At 36.1% G+C, this 12,900-nt stretch overlaps 1 protein-coding gene across 1 annotated transcript in view; it reads left to right on the top strand.

Moving 5' to 3' along the window:
* WDR70 (WD repeat domain 70) overlaps nucleotides 1-12,900 on the top strand; it is a 129,583-nt gene that overhangs the window by 35,584 nt on the left and 81,099 nt on the right. Inside the window, exons 7-9 of the mRNA XM_050329099.1 lie at nucleotides 2,678-2,811; nucleotides 7,803-7,956; nucleotides 9,689-9,765. Of these exons, the coding sequence (XP_050185056.1) occupies nucleotides 2,678-2,811; nucleotides 7,803-7,956; nucleotides 9,689-9,765 (365 nt within the window). The remainder of the gene's footprint in view (nucleotides 1-2,677; nucleotides 2,812-7,802; nucleotides 7,957-9,688; nucleotides 9,766-12,900) is intronic.

Genomic DNA, 12,900 nt, shown 5'->3' with positions numbered 1-12,900 from the left:
CGTCATTTCTGCCACATCTTGGTTTTCTTAAAAGTACTGTTTTCAAACTGTTGGCTCTACAGGAGCATTGTATGTTTGAAATACTGTGAGGTACCTGTGTTACAGAATCACAGAATATTCTGAGTTGGAAGGGACCCACAAGGATCATCGAGTCCAACTCCTGGCCCTGTACAGGACCATCCAAGACTCTCCAATAATCACACCACGTGCCTGAGAGTATCATCCAAACATTTCTTGGACTCTGTCAGGCCTGGTGCTGTGACCACTTCCTGGGAGCCTGTTCCAGTGCCCAACCACCCTCTGGGTGAAGAACCTTTTTCTAATATCCAAACTAAATCTCCCCTGACATAACTTCAGGCCATCATTCCCTTGGCTTCTGTCACTGGTCACCAAGGAGAAGAGATCAGTGCCTGCCATTTCACTTTCCCTCATGAGGAAGCTGAGGGGTCTCCCCTCAGTATCCTCTACCCAGGTTGAACAGGTGACCTCAGTCCCTCCTCATACAGCTTCCTCTCCAGACTCTCCACCATATTTGTTACCCTCTTTGGACACTCTCTAATAGCGTAATGTATTTGTTATGTTGTGGTGCCCCAAACTGCACAAAAGACTCGAGGTGAGGCTGCTCCAGTACAGAGCAGAGTGGGACAAATCCCCTCCCTCACTGGCTAATGATGCTTTGCCTGATGCCCCCCAGGACACAGTTGGCTCTTCTGGCTACCAGGGCACTGCTGACTCAGATTCAACTTGCCATTGACCAGGACCCCACTTCAGGTCCCTTTCTACAGTGCTGCTCTCCAGCCTCTCGTTCCCCAGTCTATACACACAACCAGGGTTGCCCTGTCCCAGCAGAATCCAGCACTTGCCCTTGTTAAATGCCATACAGTTTGTGACTTCCTATTGCCATTTGTCGAGGTCTCTGCAGGTACTCTTTGCCCTGGGGAGAGTCAGCAGCTCCTCCCAATTTTGTATCATGTACAAACGTACATAGTATTCAAGTCCTGAATATAAGTCATTAATGAAGATACCCGGGAGAACTGGGCCAAGGATGGAGCCCTGCGAAACGCTGCTAGTGACAGGTCACCAGCCTGGTGTTACCCCATTCACTATTACCCTATATGCTCGACCCGTGAGCCAGTTGCTCACCCACCACATGATGTGCTTATCCAGCTGTGGGCTTGACATGTTGTCTGGAAGGATCCTATGAGAGACAGTATAAAAAGTTTTACTGAAATCCAAAAACATTACATCAACTGCCTTCCCTTGATCAAGGTGGGTTACCTTGTCATGAAGGGAACAGATTTGAAAAGCAGGACTTTCCTCTCATGAAGCTGTGCTGGCTGTGACTGATGACTGTGTGGTCCATCAGGTGTTTTTCAGTACCTACCAGAATAATATTTTCCATGATTTTACCCTGTAATTCTGGGGTCCTTCTTGCCATTCTTGAAAGTCAGGACAATGTTCACCAACTTCCAGTCAACTGGGACCTCTCTGGATTCCCGAGGCTGTTCAAGAATCGTTGTGAGGGGTTCTATGATGACATCAGACAGCTCCTTAAGAATTCTGGGAAGAATCCCATCAGACCCCATAGATTTGTAGGATTGCAGCTGGAGCAGCAGATCCTGCACAATTTCAGTGTCAGCTGGGATCATTCTCGCAGTCATGGTCCTCCAACTTGGGGCATTCTTTTGCCATTTATGTATTTGGAAAAACTCTTTTTATTGTCCCCCACATTTCTGACGGCTTCAATTCCAACTGAGCTTCTGCAGCACAGATTTTCTTTCTACAGTAACAAGGAGCATCTTTATATCCTTCCCATGTCACTTGACCTTGCTTCCACTGGGCGTACATCTACCTCTTTTGCCTTATATCCAAGAGAAGATCCCTGTTCAGCCAAACCGGCCTTCTGCCTTGCTTGTTTGACTTCTGACGTTTGGGAATTGCTGCTCCTGTGCCCTTAGGAGGTGATGTTTAAAAAGGGACCAGCAGTGACCCTTTTCAGGAGCAGCATGAAACTTAAGGAAAAGATGACTAAGAAGTGAGTCTTTTATAAAATAAGAAATAACTAGGTGAACCTTTTCTGCATGAAACTGGAAAAAGAAGATTCAAAAGAAGCCCATGTGCTATTTCATTTAAGGGAAATCTAAATTTTAGCAAAGCAAATTGTCCATCTTTGAGAATATATTCCATTCATACATGTGTTTTTATTAGGACAGTTGTTTTCTTTAGGTTACTTTTTCAACTAGGCATGAAAAAGGGAATATTTCATGCTAAATTCCATGTTTTAAAATGTCTTCTGTGGGAACTATTCAACAGTTTACGTAAGTTTTAAAAGTCTCCGTAACACAGTGTATATACTAAAGCTTTGAAAAAACAAGTACGGTAGTAGACTGATATATCTTTGAGACAGGACTTTTCTGGTGGTACTTCTGCGTGTCTGCATTAAATCAGAAGGACTGTCAGTACTTTTCATATATACGTGTAAAGAAGATATCTACATATAGGTAAGCATCCTTATGTGCAAATTATTGTAATTTTTGTACCTGAGGGGTTTTTTTTGTTTGGTTGGTTGGTTGGTTGGTTGGTTGGTTGGGTTTTTTTTGGTGACACATGAAGAATTGTAAAAAAAAATATCGTAGAAAAAATAAAGAACTTGATTATAATTTTTTTTTCTGTACAGGTTTCTGCTTTGGGGTTGGACCCTTCAGGTGCTCGTTTGATAACTGGTGGATATGACTATGATGTAAAATTTTGGGACTTTGCTGGAATGGATGCCTCTCTCCAAGCTTTTCGGTCACTCCAGCCTTGTGAATGGTAAGCATGAAGACTGTCTTTTACACTGAAGAATGTACCTATGTTAAGCTCCTGGTAGAATGCACAAAAGCCTTGTAAGATAGCTTGTTTGAAAGGCTCTTGTACATACTACTGTATGTTTTGTAGTAAATGGAATGTGAACCTAAGAACTTGTCTGTGTATGTCTTTTCATGCTTTTTCTGATAACTTGCATGTTTTCCCATTTTAGAAAGCTGCAGGTGAATTTGCAGATGAAATTTTTAATAGCACATCAGAAAATTATCCTCTCAAAGAGATAAGTTTACTTTCATAGTTATAACTGAAGTTATTAGAATACACTTTCTATAGTAGTCTGCTTATATAGAATTAATTAGGAAGAGAAGAAAGTTAAAGCAATTGACCCCTTTGTGGAGAGTCTTTCTAGTTGCTGTCAGGATTTCTGAGGGGGAGGGTGTTTTATCTAATTGTCACGAAGTCCTTTATTTCAGCATTGGTCCTTTGCATTGCAGCGATCATTGAATAGCTACATAATGTGAAATACTGTCTTTTTTTAAAAGAAAAGGAGCTATATATTTTTTTAGATTTACTTCTATATTTCTATATATGCACATTAAAAAGAAAGAGAGTAATTTCCATTTTCTCCGTACTGTTCACTTGTAATTTAAAAAAGTAAGTGAAAAGAGTTCGTTTACTTATTCCAGAGAACTGGAATGCCGAACTCTCAACAGTAGTGCACAGTGAACTTTCAGATAAATGCATTCATAAAAGAAACCACGTTTCTTTAGCAAGGTACTTTCTAATGTCTGAGAAATCTAGTGCACTTTATACAGTACTTTGGTATGCTTTAAAACGGGATTGAAATTTATTACGCACAGAGTAAGTAGCAATTTGAATGTTTATTTTTAGTCATTATTGTCTTTAAAAGCTACAGCCGAATTTGGGTCAGTTTGGATGGATAGAACGTGTATAACTGACTATAGGTATGCCAAAAATCTAGAAAATGAAAGATGAGAAGAAATTAAGGTTGTTATCCTGAAGAGGAGCAAAATAGGAAGGAATTCTACTCTGGTTCTGAAGTGTGAAAAATCAGGAAAATAAAAAGTGTACTTTGATGCATTATGCAGTTATAATCTCTTTGACAGACTTGACTTTTTGTAATAAACCAACAAATAGCACATTTACTTTGAAAACATAATTAAGTAAACATGCCACTTTGAAAAAAAAAATAAAATAAAAGTTTCTAAATGTGAAATCACATTCAGACTTTTCTGGCATTAGTTTCCTTTACATGATTACTTAGCATGATATAAATGATATTTTCCTTCCCTCTGCCATAACTGGGCAAAAAGAAAGACGTGACAGTCTTTACTCCCACAGCAGGAGATGATTTTAATGAAGCATCTTCAAACTGAGTAGAAAAGTGCATTTGAATTTAGTTATACTTGGTAGCAATGGTATGACATAAATATAGTATAAAAACCGCAAGCACACTGTACATTACTGTCCCATCCTAAGTATAGCTTGCAGAAAAATCAGCAACCTCCTTTTGGCAAAAAGTTATGGTAAAGTATGAGCTACACGAATTCACAAGTATTTTTATATGTGTTCTTTGTGAAATTCTTGTGGTTTGGGTATGTGGATGTATAAATACAGTACATAAAGCATAAATTGGAAATAATATTAAAAATAGAGTTGACTGATATGTTGCAAGTCTTATGTACTAATTTTGAGTTTTAAAAAAATCAATTATTTAAATACTATTTTTTAGCTTTTTGTAAACATAAAACTGGAACTGTATCTCGGTTTGCTGAAAAGATTCAAATTCAAGAAAAAGTTCTTTGATACTGACATTGAGGCATGCTGGTAAACACTGTGGGGGATATTATATAACTTGCATCCAGGTATATATATATATTCTTACGTTACTTTTTTTTCACCACAGAGTTTATTGCAAGGAGTATTAGCATTCACAAACTTGAATTTGAAAGAATTCTGAGGAGTTCTGCTATGGAAACTCTATGTATTAGCAGAAATCCAGATCTGGAGCCATAAATTTCATTTCATTTTAAGAATGAAAGAGACTGAGATCCATATTGTCAAGGCTCCATTTTGTAGCATAATATCAGGTTACTCTGTTAATTTCGCCTTGGATTTGGGATGTAAAGTTAAAAAAAAAAGGAGTGTGACAAAAAACTAATACCTCCAACCACACTTCTGTGTTAAAGGCAAAAGCTAGCGTAAGACAAAGCTGTTACATGTGTAGAGAAAGTATTTGTGTCCTGATTCTACCCATGCATGTAACTCTGTTCTGCAGATCCTTACAGAAAGAGCTATGCACGTTTGGTGGCTTTAAATCAAAATGACTGGGATTAATGCTATTAAAAAGTTTTCATAAGTTTCCGAAGATTTTTGATATAGCATTAATAAGAACCAAAAATATTTTCTTGGAGAACTGCCTCTGCAGAGCCTCACTCTTGGTCATGCTCCCGTAAACATCTGAAAAGTGGTAACTTCTGAGACTTTGCAAATACTCTGCTTATAGATACAATTTTTTGATGTAATTTTAAGTGTTGTATTGCAAAGTCATGAAGGTGGTTTTTTGTTTTTTGTTTTTTTTTCCTTTACATAAAAGTTACAGAAATCTTGTCTCTCATGACAGGTCTGATTTGATAAATTATTGGTTGTGTTCCATTGTGCTAGGTTCTGTAAAATCAGTTGCTTTTCCTTGTTAGAAGAAACTTAAAATCTAAGATGAAGGCAAAGTTTGTTCAGACATGCTGCCACAGAGCTACTAAGAGGCAATGAGACAATACTCAAATTGTGATGAGTGCCGTGTTAATGATATTAATGTCTGTAGTTTTATTTTCAGTATTTCAGTGTCTGAAAACAGTTTTTTCAGAGGAGTCTATGGGCCTTTACATATTGTGGATTCTTTCAGAAATCAGATGTTACTTCTGAGATGTTTGGTCATATTTAGCGGTCAGATTCCCTTCTTGCATGAGACATACATCAGGTGAAAATAAACTTTCAGTCTAGTTTTGAATGGATTTTTTTAGTTCTTACTTTTTCTTACATTTCAGCAGTGATAAGTGCAGAACATGAACCTGTGCTTTGGACTGTCTTTAGACAATTTCAGCATTGCAGTATGAGAAATGTAACTATTGATAGTACCTGATAAGTACTTAATTCTACAGACAGTACTCAGGTGGGGCTCATGACTGTTTGTCGTTGGGCAAGAGCACTCAGAAGTAGAACTGAGGAAAATTTTTAATTCCTAAGTTTGTTCTGCAAAAGCTGAATCGGATGGATTCCTTAATCTAGGTTTATCAGCCATCTGCAGAGAATATTCTAGACTTTAGGTATTGCTTCTGCTGTGTGAGTTTCTTTTGAATTTCTTTCAGTGCTCTCTCTGAGCTTAATGTAGCTGGCATCTATCCCCTCTTCTGAGAAAGTATTCATTTTTGCTCTTGAGGATCAGGGTGCTTTTTCAGACGTTGCCTGTGATCTGTTTTGGAAATTCCCAGATTTGAATGTCTCCTTTCTACCAAAAATCAGAGTTTATAATACTCCATCCAATTTGGCTGTCAGTTGGTATTACATAATAGGGTGCTTGAAGCAATTTTTGGCTTTTGAATTATAATGTAATCAGTTTTGCTAAACATTTTTTGAAAAAGAAACTTATGCTTAGTTTATATTACTATGATCAGTGCAGAACTTTTAAAAGAAGTATTACAGTGTTTTAAGTGTTTTGTGTAGTAATTCATGATTTGAGGCAAGATTTAACACATAATAGGTAGTGCTGAGTCAATCATGAAGTAATTACTGTATAAGATCTGAAACGTTAAATTATTAAGTTACAAGTTGCATAGTTGGTTTTGTTAATCATCTATGTGTTAACTTTACTGGTGGGAAATACTGTTTAAAAATAGTTTCCTGAAAGTTACTAGGATTTGAATGCACCTAGTAATGTTCTTAGCCAAAAGGGAGGTATTTCTTTGAGGACGCTTTGGATGCCATGGGAATCCAAATCTAGATGGCAGATGCATTCCAGTCCTGCACTTGAGATTAATCTAGCTGCAGAGCTGAAGCATTAGCATAAAGTAATGTTACGGTGCACATTCTGTTAATGTGCCAGGATATAAATTCTGGCAGGTGTGAAGTGGATAGACTGTTTTGCATTCTTTTCTATCCTTGTAATGGAGTATAGGGGATCAAAGGGATATCTGCTTCAGATACAGCAAGAGCTGTGAACTTTATTCATATAGCAGAATGCTGAGAGAAGATGATAAAGCTGGAAATGGGCTTCTTGTTCATCAGTCAACTTTTCACTTTCAATTTAATTTTGTCGTCTCATTATTATTCTATGATTTCTGTCCTAGGTTTTCTCAGTCAATGGAAGATGAACATGAGAACATTGTCACCTAAGACATCATAGACTAGTCAGATTGTTATGTACTGTCATGTTTCCTGTGGTGATGATATATTTAACTTTATCTTACAGTTTGATGAAACTGAAGCCCTGAACATAGAAAAAGTTTCAAAAATGTTGGCCTATGACTAATTTCCTGGTGTACAATGTACAATAGATTTTAATGTATGACTACAACATCCCTTTATAGTAATTTATAAATTACTGTAATTCCACATTTTACTTTTGAAAGATGAAAATAGATTTTCAGCCCTGAATAGTTAAATCTGACACATGCTATTTTTCGATTAGAGTTATAATAGCATCCTTAAAGTTAAATGTATTTGCCAGAAATTATATTTTAGGTGTTTGATGAGCTGTATGGTTGAAGGAAACATGACCCATGTGCACAGACAGAGGAATAAAAAGCTTTTTAATCCATTAATGTAAGATTTTTTTGTCCCCACCTTTTTGATATAGGAGTGTACATGGGTCTCTTTCTACAATATGTTTTCTCACCATTGACAGTGTTGTTTTAATGTCTACAGGAATGTTAATTGAAATGTTTTGTCTCTTTCTTTTTTTTTTTCTTTTTTCTTTTTAGTCACCAAATCAAATCCTTGCAGTATAGCAGCACAGGAGATGTCATTCTCGTTGTCTCTGGTAACTCTCAGGCAAAAGTTCTTGACAGAGATGGCTTCCCAGTAATGGAATGCATAAAAGGAGACCAGTACATTGTGGATATGACAAACACAAAGGTAAAGTAAAAAATTAATTGAATGCCAGAAGCCTGCCCTGTCTCTGGGGTGTGATAGTCTCATGTATTGGTACATACTGGAAGCTGTGGGACCTTTTGCCATGGAGGTTTGGAAGACCCAGCTGGACAAAGCCATAGCTGACCTGATCTGGTGGTGGCTGTGATCTGTCTTTGAGCAGGAGGTTGACCCAGGTGAACTGTAGAGGTGCCTTCCAGATAATGTTTCTGTGATGCTAGAACAAATTCATCTGTTTGAAGGTGTATCCTGCAAAAATTGTCAGCTTTCCCCATAGCTTGTCTAACCAATATTAAAAAGACACAACAAAGCCAAAAAACAAAGAAAGCACCCGGCTATCAATCTGGTTCAGACTCTTGCTTTCTTGTACCCTCCATTCTTTTTTGCTGAGTCTAGACCCCTTTCAAGGCAGGGGTTGGAAGTGGTTGTTCTGTTGCATACCCTAAGTGTAAGACTAATAAGCAACAGTGTGTGTATTTTCAGTGCTAGTTAAAAATGGAGATAGAGAAGGGTTCATTCATAGTTTGGAAGTACTTTAACCACAGCTGATTGTGTTTTGACCACTTTGCCCTTGTATTTCCACAAACTATGATACAAGGGTTCTGTTTACCTGGATGATTTCAATTCAGGTCAGTTTCTTAAATAGCTTAAGCCTAAAAAGTAATGATAAAATCTACTGCTTAAACTCATGATAAAGTTGATTTATTTATTACTTGTAAAATGTATTGCCAAATAACTAGGCTAAATGGTGTTTTGCCTAAAGCTTTTCTTGTCAGATGACTATTTCTTTTGGCTAGTGATACATATATAAAATCATCAAATAATAACATCTGCTTTAGTTCTTGTTTGCTTAAAAACAACTCACATTTTCTTTTTTTGTAAATGTCTAGAATTCCAATGTATTGTGGTCCAACAGTCAAAATGCTAAAATATTTGTTATAATGCCTCATTAACTTCTCAGTATTTCTCTCCACATTCGTGCTTAAAACAAACTGAAGTGATTCCAGCACTGTAGGAGCAGTTTCCAAATTTTTCTTTGAACATAGTCAATCAGCATGTGCTTGTACTTCAAAGAAGTAAAACCAACTGGACAATATATAATTCAGTAATGTGGTTATATTCATAGTCACCATAATGACAGTTGCTTACTTTCCATAAAATCCTTAACTTCTGTTTTTCCAATGCTAGTGGAATGCAACTGACTAGACACTTTGCAGCTTTAATATTTTATGAAAAGTTCTCCTGAGGTTAAATCCATCTTGACTCTCGAATTCTGTTTCTTATGTTTTCCTGAACAAGATCTTTGGCTAGTTCAGATTTACATTGAGTATGAGTATTGTGTCACCCTCGTTGTTATTGTTATTCCTGTTACATTTCTGTAGCTTGAAAAAAATTGTGTGACACTATATTGATGCCTATTTTTTCCTCCTTTCTCTGCATTACAATTCTCCCAAGAAAAAAAGAAGTATGATTCTATACCATTTTCAGAACGAAAAAATACAAGTAGAAGAATGTCAGGGTTTTTCTAATTCAGAAATGAAAACAAGCATGGATGAAATGGATAGAGTACATAAAATCTGTTAAATCATTGTGATGTCAGTGAGAAGGTCCCTCTGCTTTCATATGATTCCACTTCAAGGATTTGGAGTAAAATTTATAAAACCTTGTAAGACAGTTTACAAAGCCTTGTAAGACATTTTTGTGCTTATTTCCATAGGGTCACACAGCAATGCTCAATTCAGGCTGTTGGCATCCAAAAATAAAGGAAGAATTTTTGACTTGTTCTAATGATGGGTAAGTCTTGAGGTCTGTGTGTGTCAGTGGTTTTTGAGAGGCTTGTTTAGCTTTTGTGTTTTTTTACTGTGCCCTAATTTGCTTTAAATATCGTTCTTTTTAATCTTGAGTGAGTGCTCAGGACAATGCTCGGTGAGATCTGGAAGCAAATATATTTCTTTTGCCTCCAAATAATAAATGTATTTTGTCTGTATTATTTTAGTTTCTATAATTTAAAATTACTTTTAATGATATTTCATGGAGGTTCATAGTTAATTGTTTTTACAAAAATTTGTGGACATACCCAGAATTTTTTGGGAACAGAATAATTCCTGTGGAGACACTCAGTATAGCTGAATTCACTAGGAAGATTGAGTGTTTCAATTGGAATTCAAGTGGAACTCAAGTTTCATGTTAAGTGTAATTGAATATTTGATGGATGTTGTTTGAAAAGTGTCAAACAGACTGTTAGAAATTATTTTGTGGCTTAAGCCTTGATCTTTGTGGTTAGAATCGAACAGCAAATTGCCACTGTTGCAAATGCATTAATTAAGTTACTGCAGCTGTTAGTAGCAAGTTCATTAATAATTTTTTACTGATGTTTCAAATATGCAAGGATTGAATTTCTCCACTAATGTATCTGTAGTGTAGTTCACTCTAAACAGAAGACTTTAATTCTCAATTACTTTAAATAATACATTTGGGGTTTTTTCCCCCAAATAATAGGAAATTATTAGGAAAATTCAGTTTCTGATAAGACTGTAGGAGAAGCAAAAACAGAGTAAATACTACATTGTGCTTTATGGGGAAGTTAAGTTGTAAAAATACACTTAAGCCAACTATATATTTTTCCAGCTTGTAGACACAAAGGTATTACTTCCATAGTAGAAAATATTATTATTAAATGCTATAATCCCTACTTTAAGCAGTTTGTTGATATTTTGAATATGGTTAGACGTTAGTACAGTTTCTTTATTAGGTTGAATAGTTTGTAGATCATGAAAAACAAATGAAGACATTATAGGTTATAAAGATTGCCTAATTTTGTCCTATCTAAACAAGCTCCAAACTAATATAACAAATATGGATTCAGTACATCCCTGATGCTTGAATTGAATTGTCAGTTGAAATGGTCTGGTCAAGTAAGTGAAATTCAGATAACCACTACTATAAGTGGCTGCGTAACTGCATTTTCAGAGACACTACATGGCTGACATTACAAGAGAAATATTTTACACCCATTGCATTTTGCTTCGTGCTTGTGAGAGGTCTTCCCAGAATTTGGATATGTCATGTGAAAAGAAATAATTTGGGTTGCTTAATCTGCAACACAGGTCTTAAATGTTAAAAACAGTATTCCACCTGTGAAAAACTACAAAGACTCCAAAGTTTGATCAGTAATTCCTCTTAAGACTGGAGCTGTAAACTAGAAATGAAAAGAATAAGTTCCAGTGGGAAGGGACTACAGTGATCATCCAACTGCCAGACCAATTCAGGACTGTCCAGAAGTTAAAGCCTGTTATTAAGGGCACCTCTCTAGGAAGCCTGTTCCACTGTGTGACCACCCTCTCAGGAAAGAGATGCAGTTTCTCATTTATGAGTTTGGAAGGTACTGAAAATAATGGTTGAAGCATGTCTGTCATGCCCCTCGAGGCAAACTGAATGACAGCGTCTGAGGCTGAAGGAGAAGGGAGCACATAAGGAACGTCAATGTACTGTTCAACCTTAAGCTGTGTGTTCTGTGCTTCTAAATAACATTTGCACCTCCTCTAGAGAAAACACTCATTCATAAACTGGATATTAGAACTGTTTGCAAGTTGCGGACTGTATTTTATCTGGTTCCTCTAGTGTTTGTATTGTCTGTCTCTTTAGTTGAATGGTTGTCACCTACATACAGTTAAAAAATAGAGTAAGGAAAGAAAATTGTGTTTTCTGGGTGGCATGTTGAAAGCACAAGTTTTCATGATGCATAAAGAAGTTAGAAATCAAAATTTTCAAATGGCCTTGTGGTGTCAAATAAAAATAATGCGCATTTTAAATGTATTTTGAGTAAATTATTTTCAAGTATTTTAAAGACATACTTCTTTTTTATGTTAACCTACTGTAACTCAAATATTCACTTAGGGGTAGTCTTTATATGTATTTGGCAATTTCTTTTGATTCCAGATGATAAAGGCTGTAGTAGTAGCCTGAACTAAAAAGTAATTCAAATGAAGGCTCTAGAATTGCTCTTGTAAATGAAATATTTTGAGGGATGGTCTGCTTCTTGTGATTTTTTTTTTGTGTCACTCAAATTTGCTTTACATTTAGAAAAATTCCAGAAGGAGGTTTTGATGATAATGTATTCTAATTTCTGGTTTAGTAGGCTCTTTGTACGTTTATTACTTCAGACTGCAGATATATGGGTTACCAGCAGGGAGTCTCAGTGCGTTTTGTATGACTGTTCAAGGACACAATTTTGAACTCAGAAAAGACTTCATAAGAAAAAGACTCAGTTCCTTCAGACTCCTGTGTGTGAGAAACAGAAGCTGATCAGCTTGCACACTGAAGTGAGCCAGAGTTTAAACCTGGCAGTTACAGAATCAGTCTGAAAACTCCTCTTGTTAACTTGTATAAGTTCATGCCCACCTATGTGGTTGTTGGTGAACATGTGAAACTCACACTAGTTCACTTCACTTTATTTTCCTTGAAAATATTCCACATGACAGTTTGTTAAAACATGTAATACTGTACTTTCTTTTTTTTCATGTTATAGTCAGGTTTTGGGTTTTTTTAAAGTTTTATTTTTAAACAAATAGTTTGACTATTCTGGAATTAGAGATGAATAATAATTTTCTTGGTCTTTTACAGATTGTTAGGAGTTTATTAGGTTTTAGTTGCAGAAGGAAGTAAGAAATTTGTTAGTTCAGTAAGTAGTCTGGTAGTTAAGTGTTTGGATGAATAACACTAACCTAGAGATTTACCTAAGTAGTTGTTTGAGTGTATTTTTTAACTAGGTTAAACCTTATGCATATATTCTCAAAACTCAAAATTCTCGTATTCTCAGTGCTTCAACTTTACAATATTTTAAGTGATTAGAAGAAAATTATATTAAAAGACAAACATAGAAGTGCAATTGTGAACTGCAGTAATTCCTTAAAAGTTTGCATTACAGAT

The sequence above is a fragment of the Myiozetetes cayanensis genome, unplaced genomic scaffold (assembly GCF_022539395.1).
Source record: "Myiozetetes cayanensis isolate MyiCay16 unplaced genomic scaffold, myiCay2020 scf4, whole genome shotgun sequence".
NCBI classification, from domain to species: domain Eukaryota; kingdom Metazoa; phylum Chordata; class Aves; order Passeriformes; family Tyrannidae; genus Myiozetetes; species Myiozetetes cayanensis.
Note: the sequence above shows the minus strand (reverse complement) of the source record. Positions and strands in the feature narration are given on the sequence as shown.